The sequence below is a fragment of the Crocodylus porosus genome, unplaced genomic scaffold (genome assembly GCF_001723895.1).
Source record: "Crocodylus porosus isolate Cpor-Errol unplaced genomic scaffold, CroPor_comp1, whole genome shotgun sequence".
NCBI classification, from domain to species: domain Eukaryota; kingdom Metazoa; phylum Chordata; order Crocodylia; family Crocodylidae; genus Crocodylus; species Crocodylus porosus.
Genome location: NW_017728906.1, coordinates 45,872,435 through 45,893,479, shown reverse-complemented (window position 1 = coordinate 45,893,479; position 21,045 = coordinate 45,872,435). Strand labels below are relative to the sequence as shown.

The 21,045-nt window shown below is 41.6% G+C and overlaps 1 protein-coding gene across 4 annotated transcripts in view; it reads right to left on the bottom strand.

Annotated features, from left to right (window-relative positions):
• Nucleotides 1-3,677: 3,677 nt before the first annotated feature.
• Nucleotides 3,678-21,045, bottom strand: part of EFHC2 (EF-hand domain containing 2) — an 89,836-nt gene continuing 72,468 nt past the window's right edge. For all 4 annotated transcript variants that reach the window (XM_019529058.1, XM_019529059.1, XM_019529061.1 and 1 more), the window contains 4 exons: nt 17,391-17,588; nt 13,342-13,434; nt 7,839-7,944; nt 3,678-4,366 (listed from right to left, as the gene is read on the bottom strand). In XM_019529058.1, coding sequence (XP_019384603.1) covers nt 4,271-4,366; nt 7,839-7,944; nt 13,342-13,434; nt 17,391-17,588 — 493 coding nt within the window. In that variant the 3' untranslated portion in view covers nt 3,678-4,270. The remainder of the gene's footprint in view (nt 4,367-7,838; nt 7,945-13,341; nt 13,435-17,390; nt 17,589-21,045) is intronic.

Sequence of the window (21,045 nt, the reverse complement as noted above, 5' to 3'; positions counted from 1 at the left end):
AGCTAGTGGAAAAACTAGAAGAGAGGCAGAAATGGTCCCTTGGCTTTAAACCACATTATAAAAACAATAAGGAGGAGTCTTCTATTTTGGAAGCACTGGCATCTGTAAAAAGAAGCCCTAGTAAAAAGTGCTATGTGGCCACACACAGCTTGCCAGACACATTGCAAGGAATTAAAACCATACCTGAACTTATTATGCACTGCTCGTAGTAGATCCTTCTGTGGTTCTTAGGGGCCACCTACATGAGAGGAAGGAAGATGGCAGACATGGAAGTGAGGAGATAATTCAGGTAAGGCAGTATTACAGAATATTCAAGGCTAAAATCTGATAGTTCTCTACCTTTCCTTCTAACAAAAAGCAAGCCTCCTTACCTCCTGGGTTATTAACTCCAGTAAACTCCTGTCACAAGCAGCCACATCAATATAATTCCTTGTGATACTGAACAAGCTCCACCTTAACACCAGCTAGGTTGTTGGCCGGCTCCTAGGTTGTTACCACTCCTGTTGCAATGTTGTTCTAGAACTTCACTGCTCTGATAGCTAGCAACCTTCTTCTAATTTCCAGCTTAAATTTATTTTTGATCAGTTTATATCCATTTGTTCTTGTGCTAACAAGGTAATTTATCTTAACTCTCGTCTTTTCCTGGTGTTTATTGGTTCCCCCTCCCCCCAATCACCCCACCCTCTCCCATCTGTATTTATAGGGAACAATCATATCCCCTCTCAGCCTTAGTTTTGTTGGAGTAAGAAAGCCAACCTCATTTAGTCTGCTCTCTTATGATAGGCTCTGAGGAAGATCAGGGGAATGAAGAACCTTTCTCTGCTCCTATTTCAGTTTGAACTCATCTTTCTTGAGCAGGAGTGACCAGAATCATGTGCAGTTAAATTATTAAATCCATTATAATCTCAATATTAATTCTTTGACAACACAAAGATTCCATCGTGTATGTAAATGAGAAACAAAATACATGTGAATCTCTGCCTCTAACATGGATTTACAATCAATCTTTTGTAGAAGTTCTGTGCTGTTGGACAGTCGATACAAAATTAAATACAATTTTTGTGAATTGAAGGCAACAAACTGAAAATCTACTTATACAATTACATCCATTTATAAAGACATCAAGAATTGATTTGGTCCTGTTAGAAAAGAAACTTTGAACTGGGAAGAAGTTTTATCATTCAGGCATCTTGTCAGCAATGTGGAGAGAGAGAGACAGCGAGGTTTATCATGAACCACATTTTTTTTATCTTTTTAAAAATTCCTATTTCTTTCCCAGGAAAAAAGCTGGCTTCCTTTATTTTAGATCAAACACCAGTATGTCCTCATCTATGACATGGAGGGCTTTTCTAAAATTATTGTCTCTTTATTTTTGACCCTGGATGGAGGCAGACCGTCACTTTCATGTCACTACAGACATCCTTCTGAGTAGCAGCAGACATGACTGTCATTTTTACAGCCAAAAACACTTCTTCAGATAACCAAAATCTCTTCTCAGTAATTAGAGCTCTATAAAGAGATCTTGTCAGACAAGTAAAGAGGCATTCCCAGGTCTAAAACACCTGCATTATGGAATTGAATCTATGTTTAATATGTTAACATATGGTAATGCAAGTGTGACAGGGGGCCGCTCTGAGGCCAACCTCTGTGTCAGCCTACCCACCTGTCTTGGGCAGTCCACCTGCCTATCTCACCTGCCATGCCTTGTTAGTAATTAAGTTGTTCATTAGGCAGGAAGCTGCCCTTCGTGAGCTCAGCTATACCAGGCAATGCATACACACTCCGACCTACCCTACATGTGTCCCATGCCTTGCAGGTGTTACTACTGTAGTCAACTCTATGTGCCCCTGACATTTAGCCCTCTGGCTCCTGTCTTTCAGCAACCAGCAGACACCGAGTTCTCTATTGACTGGCTTTCTGCACCCCGCCTCTCAGGCGCTCTGGGCTTGCTGTGCCTCTGTACCTGCACCCCCCTCTTGGGTGCCCTGGGCTTACTGCGCGCTTCTGGCTGTACCCCCTAGCACTCTGGGCTCACTGTGTCTGGCACTGGGCTCTACCAAATCATATGTCCTCTCTCTCCAAGCACTGAGGCCTCCAAACCTCCCCTTTTAACCTTATCCCAATCCTCCGGGGTAAATATGAACACAAACACAAGCCCCTAGGCTATAACTTAAATACTAACAATAACAACAGTGCTATGCCCCTTTAAGATAACAAACATCTACTCAGAGTAACATACTCCTATCTAGGTACCTGGAAGTCTTCCTGTAGTCATGTAGCACCTAGATAGCACAGCTGGGGAGCTCTGCTTAGCCTGCTGAGCCCCCTGGCCAGGCTTCTTCAGCCTTAAGGAACAGGCACATCTTAGTGCCCTGCTACAGCAAGATTAATATTGAAAACCAAAATATCAGAAACTTGGTTAAAATAAACAGTTTAAACTATTAGAACTACTTACTAGTAGATCATTCCATCTACTCTGAGTTCTATTAGTTAGTAGATAGAACAGTTCTACTACTAAATTCTGTATTTTTTATTTCATATTAAAACTATCTTTGATAGAACTATGATAGAAATATAGATCCATGATAGTTATAACTACAAATGTGAGCTCCAAAACGGCAACAGGTTTTACTTTGCTGAAATAAACTTTTGTACGATTCTTATATTCACAGTACATACAGAGTTTAAAATTTAAAACCATATTTAGACACCCATTCTCATGAAGAGTTGGGAAGCTAAGGGAGAGAGGTGAAGTATTATGCTGAAGGCACCACAGTGCATGAATAGAAGAGCCTGGACTTGACCTCAGAAGTTCCTGTAATAATATTTTTCTGAATATTATTTTTAAACTTTCCATTTTTTAGGCTGAGGAGCACAAGTTTTTACCGCAGTTTCTAAGGCAGTGGGAAAGATAAGGACATAACTAAAACAGAAAAAGTACTTTATTTACTTGCCAGATTTTATCTACATATTCATAGATTGTAAGGGGCTGGAAGGGAGTTGGCAAGATCATTGGGTCAGGAAAGACAACTGGAGTCAGGTGACCCTAGTGAGGTGACCATTCAGTCTCCTTTTGAAGATTTCCAGGGTAGGTGATTGCACCACCTCTGAAGGGAGCTTATTCCACAGTCTGGGCACCCTGACAGTGAAGAAGTTCTTTCTAGTGTTAAGCCCAAAACGGTCTTCCAGGAGCTTGTCGCCATTACTCCTGGTTTTCCCCAAGGGTGCCCTGGTGAACAGGTGTTCACTGAGCCCATGAAGTATTCCCCTGATATAGCTCGGTGAACACCTGTTCACCAGGGCACACTTGGAGAAAACAAGGAGTAATGGCTTCAAAATCCTGGAAGACCATTTCAGGCTAATGACCATTAATGACTGTTTCTATTCATACACACAACATAATACTTCACCTCTCTCCCTCAGCTTCCCAACTCTTGATGAGAATGGATGTCTAAATAAGGTTTTACACTTTTTCAGTGTTATCTACATGCAGAATATTCACATGAACTCTTTCAATCATTACACTTGAACAACAGGCATAACATCAACTAGTTTCAATAGGGAAAATGTTACCTTAGAGCGAGGACTAAGCCTAGATTGAAACCATCAGCTCTTTTTTTTGTGAATCTATTAATTTGGGCCACACATACAGCAAAAATTAAGATCTGAGAGCTTTGTACCATGCGTGTAAGAGATTTATTTCTATACTTGTAGGCTATAATTATCTCTGATACCAGAAGAATTTTATGCTGTAGTATAACCAACCCTGCTATTATTTCCTGAATAAACTAACTGCCTCTGACATAAACACTTCAGAAGCAGTAAAGGATGATGGAGAAAGTGATACAAAGTAAGCGCAAAGCAAGAAAAAATTAACATAATTGTTGTGCCAAAGTACTGTGACATGACATTACCAGTAATCATCATAAAAATCTTCTTGTTGGATGGTTTGGAGCAAGTCAGAAGTTGCTACAATTCATTAACATTGTAAGATTTGTTAGTACTTGTACATTCTACATACAACCAAACATGAAAATCATTTTAATGGATATATGTAGTTTAAGCATGCACACACACCTATAGAACAGGACTTTAGATTTTAAAAGAGCTAAAAAATATAAACTATACATCTACACTGGAATAAAAAATATAATTCAATGTCATCTATAGCTGTGATTCTTTATTTTTTAAGGAAAGTTTTCAGTATCTGTTCGAGTAAGCTTCATGACATTGCAACACGAATCCAGAAGAAATGACTTGCATAAACTAGCTATTCTTCAGTGCCAAACATATCCTCTATTAGGGGTAAGTATTTGATCCTTTTCACTGGAAGGGATTGTGGCTGTCCACTCCAGTCATCTTCATACTAAAATTGATAAAAAAGAAGAAGAAAAGCTAAGAACTGCATACTGAAAACAAAAATAATTAGAATTTTACAAAGCAGTGTTTAGCGAGTTGCTTTCCTAACACGCAAACATCACCTGTGAAGAAAACAGAAATGTTTAAAGCAATTGCTACTGTATATACACATTGATTAATGCTGCAGAATCTTTAAAAAGTCTATCACCTTTACTTTGCAAAAAAGGAAAAATTAAAAGAAAAAAGGATTGTACTATTTTTCTTTAATTGATACTTTTGATTTAAAAGCTTATAGGGTGGCTAGGGTCATCTTTACACATGCTGTGGGGAAAGGAGGAGATGGAAGCACTTTAATTACAGCAGCTCTTAGGAGCCACTCTAATTAAAGCACCCACAGCATCTCGTGTATTTAGTGTGCTGTGCTGCAACGTCATGGTAGGAGTGCTTTAACTAAACTTTGTTTGATGAACTTTAGTTAAAGGACCTCACTGCTATTTTCAAGTGCAGGGATGCTGAATATGTGAGATGCTAAGGCTGCTGGAGTGTGCTGATTAATCGACTGAGTCTGCTCTGACGCATGCTAATTAGCATGTGTCAGAGCAAGCATCAGACATATCCATAGGTGTTAAGACTTACTTTGAAACTAAAAGAGACTTAGACTAAGGCCTTGTCATCTTTAACAGGATAGACAGAAGGAAGAAAAAATGTAAGCTGCAAGATCAGAACTCCGAAGACTCAGTCACTGAAATTTTGCTTTGTCAAATATAATCATCTAACATTTTAGAAATATTCCTCAAAATGGATGTTAAGTCACTGCTGGAATAAATATTTGATTGTAAAGTTTAATGATTTAATAGAAGGTTTTAAATTCCCTGCTTCAGTTGGTCTTTCCTGTTTCTTATGGATCTTTCATTAAAAATCTACAGTATCTACAATACATCTACAATATCTTCAGTACTGTTTATTATAGCTATGTGGACATTGTTCAATTTAGACACAGTTTATTAACACAATTCATAGCCCCCTAACATATTTGTTATAAATTTTTGGGATAACTCTACATAATAATGTTGGAGTATTGTTGTCTTGTTGATGGTCTAGGACAATGGTTTTCAACCTGTAGTCACTAGGTCAATATCTACCCACACTATGTCTATGTCTACCCACACTTAGAATTCAAAGGGGTCTGGAACCTCTATTTGAAATTTCCAAAGGGGTTAACAAATGGTCTAGGAAGTACGTTAGAGGCAATATGGTTGGGATAGACTCCCTGATGCTTCTTCTGTCTGGTAACAGTGAAGCAATGCATTCTTCTTCATGTCTGAGGAAAAAGCAGCAAGGACTAAAAACATTTTGTCTGCAGGGCTGTGAAACTGGAGAAGACAGATATTCCTAGGAGTAGCTAGCAAACAACATTGGAAGATCAAAACCTTTCAAAATGGAAGAGGGTTATTCTCATCTGTGAAGAAAGATTAGCAGGAATCAGGCAGATTATAGGAGCTAGAGTCAGTATCTGTGTTCGGACCTTGGTTCTTATTGTCCAGCCAGCTTCTGAATTTTTGTTCCCAAGCTCACCTTTTGAAAGTGAGTTCCTACAGCAGCTCTCCTATGTATTTCATTAAGGTGATCACTGCCTTTGCTCCACTACGGAGGCCAATCTTGATCTACTTGCTTTACAATCACCTTCATTTCTTCTGGGATATAGCAGCCAAATGGTTAAGACATGTTGCTACATATTTAGAGATTTAAGGTTGAAACTCACTCTGGACTTGCACCTAAGCTGTTCTCAGTTGATGCATCTGTGAATGGCTACTTGGTCATTCAGCCTGGGGAACTGAAGGCAGCTGGACATAATGTCAGCCATGTCACTCCATTTAGCCTCTTGAAACCTACATGCTTTAACCACACTAGATCAGCAGACCACCTATACTTTGGCAGATTTTTTACCTCAACTATTGTTACTGCCTTGTTGCCTATAGACATTTCTGTCTGATAGTGAGGCAAGCAACAAGCATAAGTACAGCTACTGACTTCCTTATTAGACCTACAAACCATGCACACTGCCTTGCCTTCTCATTTGGCTCCACTTCTGCCATATCACCCACAAGAAATTAGTCAGTACTTAATGACTAAATGGAGGGGCAGATAGGCCATAAAAGCCAACGGAGATCTGGGGAAAAAAAACCAAGAAACATGATGCTAACTCTTGCAGCATGCATGCCTACACTTGTCTGCTTTTCTTACCCTCACTCTGTATGTGGTTCATCCTCTTTGACTGAAGTACACTGGGACATACAGACTGCACATATCTCTTTGTTTACACATCACAGGTGCTTATTATTACCCTTTTAGGTTTCACAGAGCTACCAGAACACAGATTGTGGCAGTATCCGTCTGTGGTGGTAAATCCCTATTAACAGTGTTTGAAAAGCACCACCATAGAAACACAAAACACACATCTGGTACAATGGGGAGGCTGTATACAATATGTGCAGAACCCTGTTCATACATATACTGGCAAGAATTTTCTTCCAAATTAAGAAGTTCATGAGAATTCCACCAAGCAAAACATAGCTATTGAGCAGCACGAGTTTATGTGGTTTATACTGCATAAGACAGCTAGCAGTAAAGCCAAGTAATATGAAAGTGAGGTTGACCACACAGCACTTGCAGACCACCGATGAAAATTATCAGCTGCTGAACTGAAAATGCAGCTAACAATATGCTTCCTAGATTAGCAAAAACAGAAGAGACTGAATTGAAACAGCAGGCAAGGATTAGGTCAAAAGAGTAATGCTCTGTGTGGGCTAAGAGGTCTTGGATTTATTTGGTATGACATTTTTAAATGAATTTAATTGGAATATGCACAATTCTATTCTAAAATGTTCCACTATAGCACCAGCATGAGACAGCAAGGTCAGATTCATCTCTGTGGTTTGTTGAAATGGCATTTTTATTATCCCAAGAATTAGGCTGACAGAGACAGATAAGTTGATTTCTCAATGCTACTCCCACTATGCGTCTTCCAAGGAACTGGGGCATTATGGGCTAATTTCCAGAGCGCAACAGAAAACTGTTGTTCTGTTCTGCAGTTTCGTGGGGTTTGGAGAGTGCATAATTCTTTTGGCCTCTGAATATAAGTTCTGTGCAGCAAAAAGTGTGAGGGTCAGTAGTTACACCCATATGCAGTAAGGAACACTCCCATTTCCCTTCTCTTATCTTTCTCCAGAAAACCTTAAATAATGCAACATCCACCACTGTGCACAAAAGGATTGTAGGATTTTCCCTGCCCTGCACTGGTTTTCTGCAGAAGCAAATTGTTCAAAACATATAGTCAAGATCTACAAAGATCGAGCTTCAGTTATTCTTTGTTGGGCAAATCAGTGATGGTCATAAGTACTAGCTGAACGTTGTCAAGGTAAGCATTCATATGGCATTTTTTCTACTGTTCATTTTTGTTTTAACTGTAATAACTTTACCTTTGGAGGAATCCTTATTGTCTGGAAACCAGTAATTGGATTCTCTCTCCAATTCAGCCCATCCACCAACTTCTTATAATCTACTTGCTCCTTGCTGTCTTCAAACCTAGAAGTAGAATATTTATACATAGGTTGATTCAATGGATGCAAGTATTTTTTTTTAATTAAATACAGATGCTCTGGTTTATTTTGTTACTTTATTTTATAATCCCTTCATGAAACGAAGCACCCATTCAAAATGCTATGAATACCCACTTAGTGACTGCTTTTCTAACAGATGGGTACTTTTGCATTCCCCAAACATTTCTTTGCATATACTTGATCAGGCAAAAAAAATCACAGCTCTTGTAGTTTAGTATCTGTTTTACAGTGCTACTCCAGATTTCATACGTTAAGTACCTTCTTGCTGTTTAGTCAACACGATATCCTATTCTATGGACGTATATGTCCTACAAACTGAGATCTAAGACCTGCCATTTGCCTATGGCATGAAAAATGCACTTAGAAGTGGTGGTTTCAGCTGATAAACCTCATGGGATCAGATACATAGGGTCCCATCCTCCATCCATTGCTTTGAGTGATGCAGCATCAGACAAAGGTCCCAATTCAGCAAGGCACTTAAACGCAAGTGCATCAGGCATCTAAGTAGTTATATTGACTCCAGTGGGACTATTCAAGTGCTTGAAAGTTCATCACATGTCTAAATTCCTTGCTCAACAAGACCATAATGCTTTCTGCCCTCCAACTCTTAATAAATTCTTTACTCATTGCCTTCAATTGTCTGCTGTGAAGAGCACATCAGGACTCAGCATGTGTTGGGGAAGTGAGATGATGCCTTCCCAATGAATAATTCTTTCGGGAAAATAGCTTATGCTTATTCAACAAACAAGATGGTATAAAAGCATAGTCTTGACACTCATGAAGCTAGTAAGGATTTTTTGGTAAAAAATAAACCATTCAGGTATCTTAGCCAAGCTACACAAATAGTAATGAAAAACTGCCAAAATAAATGCAATACTGAAAGTAAAATTCACTAAATCTTATTAAACAAAAGGGGGACTGAACACTAGTAATACTAGTGTAATTAGGGTTGGGTGAGTGGAACATTAGCCCTAGGTAGGTAGGTACCAATTTAGAGGGGGCACTAGACTGACAACTTGGGAAGTCCACTCTGCAGCACTGGCAGCAGCCTGCTGACCCTGCTGTAGCAGCAGCCAGGTGCACAGACACTAAGCAGCAAGAGCCAAGAGTGGGCAGATATACTGTGGCAGCAGAAGCAGAGCTTTGTGTCCCAAGGACAGGTAAACTGACATCCCCTACCCCTCTGCCAGGATTTTGCCTAGGGCACAAACCTCTGATAAGTAAAGATAAGATAAAACTAAAATATTCTGGTAGCAATAAAAAGAGAACTTAGAAATAAGCAACAGTATCAAGTAGACTGGACTTAAGCCAGACCAACAACATGGCTGCCACTCTTCATATCAGATGAAAATTGATAAGAAACTTGAGATACTGCACTGGAAATGTGTCATATTATCATTTCATTTCTTCTGAGCGTTGGCCCAAACATCCAAAATACCATTTCAATAAGGTGTCTGCTTTTGAAGACTATATGCAACATCTGAGGAAGCTATTATTCAGCCTCTCCCGCCTACTTTTTTTTTTTTTTTTTTTACTGAAGAAGCAAAACACATACTCACCAGAGAGGTTGACTAACATTACACTTGGGTTGCATATGCATTACTGAGAAGTATGGGTCATATGCAATTTGAATTGCATATTCCATTTAACAGAATTGTTAATGTAACAACTTAGGGTGAATACAAATCCTTTGGGAAAACAATTACAGTCTAACACTATATTCACATTTTACAACTTCCTAAAATAGGAAGTTTTAACATTTGTATGTCCTCAGTATCTAGCTTTGTCTTTGCTGGCCTGTGGAAAGTGAAAATGTAATCCAAAGCATAAACACTCAAGTTGTACAAGTTAACAGTTATATGTATAATATATTCAAACACACATACACACCCACCCAAGGGAAATAATTCAATTATTTAAACCTAACACTAGTCCATTTCCATTTCACCATATAGATACAATCCAATGCCCAATGGAGTCACTGGAGGATACCCACTGAAGTCTTATAAGCCTGTGTAGCTGGCTGGGCAAACAAATGAGCAACTAGGAATACACTTTAAGTCATTCCATTAACTACATCTGAAATTTTCAAACTGGGATGCCAAAAGTTAGACTATTCAATGCAGGTTTAGACAGCTATTTAACAATATCTTGAAAACAATGCTTTATATGAAAAGAGAAGTCCAAATTTGTACTTGGAATACTGTGCTTACATGTGTAAATTTGGCCCACAGAACCCAAGCAAAATGAGGACATTTCTGAGAGACAAAGGCTTAAGTCAGAACTCCCAAGCCTCCAGCTCCAACACAACCAAGTAAGGCCAAGGAACCAACAAGATATACGCATAAAGATTAATTAGCATAACAACAACACATTTTTTCAGAAACCTATGAAACGTGTGCAGTATAAATAAACTAACTCATGATTTTCTATTTGTGAACTTTATCTTCATTCCCTCTAGCCACTTCCTTCTTCCTTTTTTCTCATCTGCCAGTTTTCCATTTAGAGTGTAGGGAATGGACCTTTTCAATCACCGCTTAGGACACTTTTAGGTACTCAGCAAATAAATAATTTAAGCAGAAGAATTCAATCATTTAAAAATGCTATATTTTGTGGTTAAAGCACTTTAATTGCCTTTGTTTATTGAACAAACTATAGTTGGTTTTGCAATGTTTGCATAAATTAAAAAAACGCTATAACAAATGCTTTGCATTGCTGGCAGAAACAAAATGCTTATTTTCTACATCTCTTAATACATAATGGCTAAAATAATCTACCTTTGCAGTATGATTAAAAACAAACAAACACTTGTACCAGCCAGACACACTGAGGATTTCCTCATGCACTTTCATTTCTCTGCAACTTCATAGCATTAGCTAAGATTCTCTCTCTTTGCTTCAACTGGATGCTTCTCAGGACAGAAATCATAGTTAAAAACATGGGCCTACTGAAGCCAATAGGGAAATTATCTACTTCCATGTAGAATGTAAACATTGTTTTAAAAATATTTGTTTAGTCTCCTCTAATTATACTTGTTAAACAAGTAATGGATAACACAGCAGGTTGGGGCACAGCTGCTGCTGAGAGCCACTTTTGGCTCCCAGAGCCCTTTGAGTGAGGACAGGGGGAGAGGAGGCAAGCCCAGGCAGACAACACAGCCCAGGTGAAGCCCTGCACTGGGAGGGAGGGACCACCTGTAAATGGGCAGTTAATTGCTTGACTAATGAGTCATTAGGCTGCTGGCTATTTTCCTCTTATGCTATGGGTACTAGTTCCATTTGCCCCTTTCCACTCCCCCTCTTCTCTTCCTCGCTCCTTCCAGCCTACCCTGCTGCCTTCTGATTTCTGCGGGAGCACCACATGGCTTCCCTTCCCCACTTCCCTGCCAGACTACACCAGCCCCAAGCTAAAGGATAACCAGTAAGCTAACAGGTTATCACTGCACTTACTGGTTAAATGGTTAATTGTTTAGTAATTCACATCCCTACTTCCATGGTGCCAGGATTTTACCCAATGTCTTTACTCCCCATGTCATGGACATATAACATGATATATACATGTTATATGATAAATATTTTAAGGGTATTACTTTTTAAATGGAAAAGTAAAATTGTTAAGTACTGTGAGAAAGTTATTTTGTGCTTAACCTCAGGAAAGATATACACATAAGATATGTGTATATATAGTTTCAAATTATACAACTTTTATTCAATCATATGGCCAAGGACCACTTTATAGCTGAAGGGAGTCCAGCTAATGCATTAGCTATAGTTCCAGTTTTCCTGGAGCTATTCCAACACTTTGTATTGCATGATTTTCCTCCTCGATATATTTAATGCATTCAGAAATTCATGGCAGAAATCTCTAATGATTGCTTTGGATTAAGTATCAGTAGAAACAAAATCAAATTCTTCCTCATCACAAAAGTTAGGTGAAGTGACTTGTATGAAGAGATAAGAAGTTTTGCTTCAGACTGAACTGTGGACCTCACCGGAAGTGAGACTGTTTTTCATTAGATGTTTAGATGTTTCATGGTATTCCATCCTCCATGTGAAATGTGAAACCATAGATATTAAATCTCTTCCAAGCACTCCTATAATCCAAGGGTTCTCCATAAAATGGAAATTAATTCCTATTAAATCCAGTGAAGGACATCTCTTTCTGACTATGTACCTCAATTAAACAAAGGTCAAATCCTTATTAAACAAAACTCTTATAATAACTGTACAAGCTTTTAAGCATTTAAATACTTTCCTCTTATCTGGAATGTAAGAGTACATCAAGATCTTTCAGTTCAATAAATATTTGTGAGCGAATAACTTTAGTTATGAGACAGCTTCTTATCACATAAGAAAGACTTTTAGGTTGAAATAATCTTCTATTTGATATTAAGTGTCTGCCCTTATCTTCTAAATTTGTGTATAATTTTAATCATCATCATCTCATCATCAATTAAAGGATATGGGTGATTTTTTAAATGCCTGCATTTTCTCAAGGCTTTCCATGATAAAACAACAAATATAGCTCTAAAACACAAGGCTAGGTCAAAACTTACCTGCTTTTCATCAATATTAGTTATTATATGAAGAAAAGCTTAATTTTACCCCTCTTCTTATTGCATGTATTTTGATCACTGCTTGTGACCCAACTGTCAGAAGTGATAAATGGCCAGCAATTACCAAAATCATCCATCTGGCTACCACTGGAAACTCCCTGAATGTTTGTGGACCATAGAGGAACAGGGCCACAGGGATGGTTATAGCGCCTTAGGTTTCTTACAGCAGTCTTGCCAATAAAGACTGACTTAAAAGGTTTCTTCCCCCAAACAATGTCCTGTAAACTCAGTGAAGGATAGAGGACTAGGGTGTGGGCAAGAAATATTTGAATACAGTTAAACTTTGTTTCACCTTTGTCAAACTGGTTTCCACTTCCTATTTGAAAAGAAACATTATACATTACATGAATAATAAATCTTGCAGCATGTATTGAAACTCCTGCTAAAATCTAGCCATGCAAGCCTGAAAGCATCTAATACCAACAAGAAATAAGAACCACTACTGTGATTTAAATGATAAGAAGAATTCTCTATATCCCCAAAATAATTCTCTTAATTTTCTCTAGGCAAAAAGAAGCAACCAGGGACCATACTGTAAAACTCATAACAAAGATAGTTGCCTATGAGAACCAAAACTTGCACATAGAGAGGAATCATTACTTCAGCACATGCAAAATTGTATAAACAGATCAAATTCTTAGGAAACATATATTTTATGTTAAATACTCATGTATCACTGAATTCACATTATACTATGAAGCAAGTGATTTAATCACACACATGCCATTTTATCTGGCTGTGACTTACATGGTCAGTAAAGCTCTCAGAAGATCATCAGCCACTGGCAATCTGAAGGACTTGCAAATTGTTCTGCATTCGTAATGGGGCAGTAATCCACATCTACACACAAATACAGAGACATGAAAAAGTGCTTTTAATACTTTCCATCTCTATCGCTGTATATCAAAAGTCAGGAGGAAAGGTCCTTCTGGGCCTAGCACTCCATTTGCCTAGCACAGGGGCACGCAATTATTTCAGCTGGAGGGCTGCTTAATGAGTTTTGAAGACCTGTCAAGGGTGACATGGGTAACCTCACCACTTGGCAGGTGCCCTACCCCACCGTCACCATATTGGGATCGGAAGTCCTACCCCGACCCCTGACCTTTGCCCCCAGAAGTCCCTCCCTCTGCCCCCAGAAGGACTTCTTTTGGGAAGGGGGTTTGCCATCTTGGAAATGGAAAAAAAAGAAACAATTTGTGTACTAAAAATCAAATACTGACAATAGCATATTTTAATTTTATTTAAAAAATATTTTTGTCCTGATTTGTGTGTGTTTCTGTGGTGTATATGGAGGTGATTCCAGAATAGCTCCAAAGAAAGTCTTACTCTTGTATATTGTAAGAGAGCATGGAGGAGTGAGGGGGTATGGAGGGGTGGGTATGTATGTGGGTAGATGGGTATGGGGGGTGTGGGTGGGTATCGTGTTTGTGGCATGTATGGAGGGGAAGGATGGTTGGGGGGGTTTAGGAGGTAAATGTAAGGTGTGGGGGGTGTGGGTGTGCACTTGGTGGGGTATGTGAATGTAGCAGTGAGTGGGGCTCCCCCCAGAAGCATGTGGGTGTGTGGGGGGGTACATGTGAGGTTTGTGGGGAAGGGTGTGGGTGGGTACGGTGTGTGTGGGTATGTGATTGTGTGTGGGGGACGGTGTGGTTGTGGGGTTTGCGGGGCAGGGTTTGTGGGTATAGTGGAGTGTGCATGAGAGCCCCTGTGCATGCCCCCCGAGCCAGTAATCCCCCACCCTTCAGCAGTCCAGAGCCTGTGTGCCCTGCAGAGCCTCCCTACCACTGCCAGCAGCGTGCAGCCCCAGCGTGCCCTGCACCCACTCTGGACTCACCCCTGCCAGAGCGGATCAGCCAGAACCTGGGCATAGCCCTGACCCAGCCCACCCCATGCTGCCTGCCCATGGCACATCCTGCTGCCCCTGGGCATGCAGCATAGCTGGGGCAGCTCCACGGCTAGACTGCCTTTCTAGGTAATGTGGGTGGCAGTGGCTTCTTCTGGCTGGGGCATAGGGGTGGGGCTGCTGGTGGTGGCAGCATCCAGAAGAAGTTGACTGCCACCTGAGCTGCCTAGAAAGTTACTCTGGCCCCACTACATGCCCAGAAGGTGGCAGGACGTGCCATAGTTCAACTGTGCCTGGGCCAGGGGACCGAGGAACCCACCGTGGACTGGACAAAGACCTGCCGCACAGGCTAGATCCAGCCTATGGGTCATATTTTGCCCACCCTTGGCCTAGCGTGATTAAAGCATACCAGTTTCTGTAGCCAGTGCTACACAAGAAAGATGCAACTAGCACCATGTTCAGACATCTTTGACTATAGTCCAAACAACCAGGTACCCATGCATGTCTGGCTTAAGATGGGCAACCTTTGGTTTGTGCCTAGGAGTTCAGCTTAAACTCAAGTTTCTGGAGACAAAATGATATGTCTTAACTCCTCTGTCATTGTAGCCACCTATTTAACAATCAGGTAAAGACAGGGAAGACCCAGAGTGGGATGCAGTGGCATGCTCACATCCCCCTTTCAGACCATGCTGTGGGAGTATAGCCAGGGACTTCTTTAAACCCCAGAAACAGATAGGAATTTCCTCCTCCCTTCCCCTCCATGTTCTGCAGCACCTCCCCTCTCTTCCATTTCTCTCCTCTCCCCTTCTCCCCCTGCCTCCTGTTTGCCACTGCTGCTACTTCAGGCTGAGCTTGGTTCCCTATGTGGACAGTCCTTAGACTTATGACACAATCAGTTCCTGAAAAACACGTCTTAAGTCAAAACGTTTTAATTCGGAAACAATTTCCCCATAGGAAACAATGTAATAAATGGGGGATTGGTTCCTGAACCAAGGCCTGATACCCTGTTTTCACCAAAAATAACCCAGAACTTTGTACAGTACTCAATCAACTATATAAAATAAATAATTGTAGCTATATTACTTGTCTATATGTATTTATGTATTTATATTGTAAATAGCAAACATTTATTTGGCAGGACTTCTTTGAAGTGACTTTGCTGGACTTTTTGAAGGGTTCTTGGCTGGAGTCTTCTCAGTAGTCTTGGCTGCAAGTTTTTTCTGGAGTCTTGTCTGCTTTCTTAAAGAAAGTGTCCAAGGAGCTTCTTAAAGGAGCTGCCCCTCAGATGGCTCTCAGAGGAGCAGCACCCTGCTTCTCCAACCATGTGTCCAGAAGGGCATGGGGGGTGCCATGTGCCCCCAGATCTGCCCTGACTCCAGCCCGCCCCACCCGAATCCATCTGAGTTCACAAGTTCCCCTCACTGCATGACAAGTGGTATGAGCAGCCGGACAACTCGCGGCTTCTCCCACAGCCACCCAGTTCTGCCTGTTTCTCCCCAGTGGGGGCAGCTGGGGGAGCAGATGGACAAGCCTTGGGAGAAGCTGCGGCCACCTGGCTGCTCCCCTGGCTCTTCCGCCAGGGAGAGGCAAGCAGAGCTAGGTGGCTGCGACTTCTCCCAAGATTCGCCTGGCTCTGCCTGCCTCGCCCCTGTCGGGACAGCTGGGGAAGCAGCCGGACAAGCTACAGGTTCTCCTGCAGCCACTGCCTCTATCTGCCTTTCCCCAGTGGGGGCATCCAGGTAAGCAGCCAGATGAGTCAGAGCTTCTACTGCTGCCCATAGCCCCCAGTTGCGGAACCCAGCGCAGCCCTGGCTCAGTAGTGCTTACCCCAGCCCCTCCTTCACCACAGGGACCCTGATCTGCTCCCCCACGGCCCTTTTCTTCTCCTTCCCCTTCCACTGACAGACCTGTCTCTGGCATCCAGCATCATAAAGTTGAAACATGGGTCAGAACTTCAAACCCCGGATGTCAATTTACAAACATCAGAACGGCGGATCATCAGATCTCAAACCATCGTAAGTCAAGAACTGCTTGTACAGCCTGGTTGAAGGGGGAAGGACTGGCTCTAGAGCTCCCCCTGCCCTTTGGTTAGCCAGGGACAGCAAGAACTGTGGCAGTGACAAGTGGGGGAAGCAATAATAGGAGGGTAGGAGAGGTGCCCCATAGCATGGATTCTTATCTGATTGGGGAATTTAAAACTGTCCCTGGCTGCAGCTACTACAGCATGTACTGCCCAGCAGGGTGTGGGGCTGCCACCACTCCTGCAGCTCTTGTTGCTGCTCTTCCCCCTTCACAAAATCCCGGATTCCCCGTGAAAAGAAAGTTTATATTTTGGTTACATTAATTTGTGAATAAGGAAATACTATAAAGCTTGTGGAAACTTAAGGGTGAAAATGAAAATCAGATTTCATAAAATCTCCCTTGTACTAAATAGCCAAAACATCAACACTTCGCACAGCTTCCTATCACTGTCTAACAGAGGTACTGGTCTATGAGGCCAATAGAGGTGTTTAATAGAGGTAATATATTTACAGATTTTAATACTAAGCACATTATCTCATAAAACAAAAAAGAAAAAACAATATAAAAGTGGCAATTTTCAATTAACTACAAATCTCAGGGGGGGAAGGGGTGCTATGCTTTATTTTTTAATGGAGGAGGAAAATAGTTGTTTCACAGTGAATTGGCCAGGAATTTAATTATTTCATAGGCAATTCCATATAGAAGGAACAGTAAAAATCCATAAGCAAATTAAAAATTTGCTTTTCTGTTCCCACCTATCCTCAAATGCTGAGAGGCTCATATCAGGGACCAAATTTCAAGCTGCTGAATGCACCAATGTAAATTGCTGAGAAAAAGGCTTTCCAGTGGATGTTTTCCAAACTGTGAACTAGTTAAGAAAGAAAGGCTGTGTGTGTCAATTATTAGCTTGGAACAGATATAGAAAACTTACTTTTTGCGGTCATTGTATACAAAGGTGGCAGAGAGTTGTCGAAAATTCTCAAAGGTATTTTTCTTCAGCTGTTCTTGAACTACTGCAAGAAGGAAGTTGACATCCATTTCAGCCTCATCTTGCACACTGTAGTAACGCCCAATAGTCATAATTTCATGTTCCGACAATTTCCCATTGGTGATATTCACCATCAGATTTCTGTTTGCCAAAAAAACAAAAAAAACAAAAACAATGGAAAAGCTGGTATCAATCTTAAGAGTAATTTGAGTTCTGAGAGATTAGATGCAGTAGTACATTCAATATAAAATGCTGGCATAAAGCCCATATATTTTAACATGGAATTCAACATTATTCAAGAAAGTGTTTTGGAAATTACCCAATTATAAACTCTTTAAGTAATGGCCCTTTTTTGTCTTACCTTCTGTAAAGACCTAAATACAAAGTTAATATTATATATACATTAAAATAAACTTAAGCAAAGCTTCGGCTCACAGTTCGGATTTGGATGATTCAGAGGCTGTATCTATGAATCCGAACTGAATCGCTGGAAGTTTTATGCTTTCCGAACTGATTCGGAACTTCCTTTGTGGCCTCAGCAGGTGCGTCCAGATAAGTGGGCACGTGCCTCTTACCCTGTCTCAAACCCCTTTGAGGAGGACCAAGAGGCACATGCAGGAATGAAAAAATGTTCTCCATGCTGCAAGTTTGCAGCGTGAAGAGAAAATTAGACCAAAACCTGGGGGGAAAAAATGGTTCAGGGCACAGTCCCAGACCATGCCCTGAGGAAACCAGAGGCTCAGTCCTCCAGAGACGCTCTGGCAGAGTGTCAGAGCATCTCTATGATTGTCCCTTTCCCTGCTTCTGAAGTATGCTGCCTGCCCGTGCTGGGCAGGCAGCAGTGCAAGCTGCAGGAACTGGACCCAGCTTTTGCCAGGTAAGCAGGGGGTTGTGGGGCTGGAGGAGGGGGGAGGGGACCTCGGGAGGATGGAGACAGCAGGGGAATGAGTAAGGGGCTGAAGACAGCCCCGGAGGCATGCCCCTGCTGTCCCCTGCTCTCCCGAGGCTGGAGACAGCAGGGGCATGTCTCCAGGGCTGTCTCTAGCCTCCTGTTTGTTCCCCTGCTTGTCTCCAGCCTTGGGAGATAGCAGAAGGCTGGAGACTGCACCTGGGGACATTCCCCTGCTGTCTCCAGCCCCTGCTCCTTCCCTTGCTTGTCTCCAGCCTCAGAAGGAGGGCTGGGGACAGCAGGGGAATGCCTCTGGGGCTGTCTCCAGCCACCTGCTCATTCCCCTGCTGTCTCCCAGCCTCCTGAGGAGAGCTCCTTTCCAAAGTGAAAAGGATAGACAAGCGTACCACAAAGTATCATTTGAGGACAGGACAAAATGCCTTTTTAGCTTGTGAAGAGATTAATTTGTTTAGTTAATTAAAAGAAAATCAACAGCTAGTTTTATTACTGTGTACAAAATAGGCTCACCGGGAGAGAATACCAGGTACCAAAGAGTTCTTAAACCTAGCAGAGAAAGACATGTCAAGAACCAGTAGCTGAAAGTTCAAGTAAAAAAATGAAGTATACACATTTAAAAGTGATGACGATTAACAACTGCCAAAATAGTTCATTTTCTGTCTTGTGAAGTCTTTAAATCAAGACTGGATGTCTTTCTAGAAGATTTACTTTAGTTAAATACAAGCTATAGAATGAAATACAGAAAAATCTGGATGCAATTCTGTGGCCTAGGTTATAGGACATTACTCTCAATGATATACAAAAATACGTCTAATCCACTGTCTCTTATTGTAGTGCTGGCTGTTCTGAGAGTCTCCTATAAAGAAGTGAAATAGTATTCCTGATTGATACATACATGTTTTTTGGAGTCAGTAGCTGGCTGGAACACCTTGTCTTAGGCAACAGGAGAGAGGAAAGACTTTTGTTTCATTCTAGGTAGCTTGGTAACTGTGTGAGGGCCAAGGGGCCGGCACACCCCGGGACCCCAGGATCAGAAAGCCCAGTGCCGATCACCTGCTCACCCCTTCGGGAGCAGCGGCCGGGGAGATCTGAGACCTGTGGGGTGGAGGGTTTGGCGGCTGCCGTGCGCCCGCAACTCCGGGAACCATGGCGGGGGAATGTGGAGACCAGAGGGGTGGAAGGAGTGGTGGCAGCTGCCTGGCGGAAGCCCGGGGAGGCGGAGCATTCACCCACTCCTTGCAGGTGGGAAGAAAAGCCGGCGGATTTAAAAACCAGCCCGGACTCCAGGAGCGGCGGACCAGAAGCTGTGGCTCAAATTTTCACTGCTTCTATTTGAGCTGCTGCAAGCACACGTGTTTGCATGTCTGGATGCACCCAGGAGGAGCTAGCATCCCTGCAGTTTTCACCCCTCCCCGTATCTTAACACACACACAGTGTCACCATGTCACAAGTTTTGCTTGTCAGCAGTTTGAGGTGTAGTTTCCCAAACATCCCTGCACTGATCTCCTTGAAACTTGGCAGGCTTTGTGATCTCAGCAAGAGCTACCACCCCTGTAGTTTTCACTCCATTATGGCTTAACACGTACACGTGACATGAGTTTTGCTTTCAAAACTTTGAGGTGGTGTTTCCCAGAATCCCCTGCACCTATCATCTTGACACTTGGCATTTGTCATGCTCTCAGCAGAGGCTACCATCCCTGCAAGTTTCTTCTGAATCAGCCAAAAAATAACAAAGTTATAGATATTTCATTGATTCCCCATTATACTCTATAGCAAAATCTCCAAATCGGCGCCGAATCTTCCGAAGCGATTTGGCTGAATCAAATTGGAAAAACGATTCAGATCTCCAAATCGAATCTCTGGCATCCGAATCGGCCAAATCTAAATCGAATAGTTCCCTATTTGCACAAGCCTATTAAGCAGTGTTCTAAACCTAAACAATTTCCTATTGGTGGCACTTTGAATTTCATAGATTTTGAATTTATTTTTGCATTGTTTATATTTTTTGTTTCCCTATTAATTATAGTTTTACAATTACCTGATCAAATAGTATATAAGCAATTTATATGCGCAGGTAGATAAAGTACACAGAATGCCATACAAACCAATGAGGAAACAGAGATGAGGATACCAACACGAGACAAAGAATCAAGCAGATTTTATGGTCTGCTGTGAGGTGTGAAGTCACATTTCACAGAACAGTATCAGTGAAGTCAAAGGTAGCCCTATCCTAGCAGCTTTGGCTGGCAGAAGATGAGCAAAAAGAATTCAGAGAAATAGCAGAAAATTTTATCCTGATTTCCCAGTGTGAGCTCTCCTGGAAAGAAAGAGGGACACAGTGGGTATGTCTAGACAAGATGCTTACTGCTAAGTTGACTAATTAGTTGCACGTTAAACTTCTCAATGTCTGCACAACATGTGCCCCTATTAGGCCAGAGTAAACTGATCTATTCCGCAGCAGGATAGTATTTGTATACAAATACCGTAGAATTAATACTTGTATTTACAAATACTATCCTCCGTCTTCCTAAGTAGGGACCAGAACAGCCACCTCCCTGCTGGGCCCCCCTCGGGCCCCGGGGGAGGCACACCTGGGCCACGGGTTAGCGAGGATTTAGTTAGAGAGCTTCTGGAGGGGTTGGACATATTCAAGTCAGCCGGCCTGGATGATCTCTACCCTAGAGTTCTAAA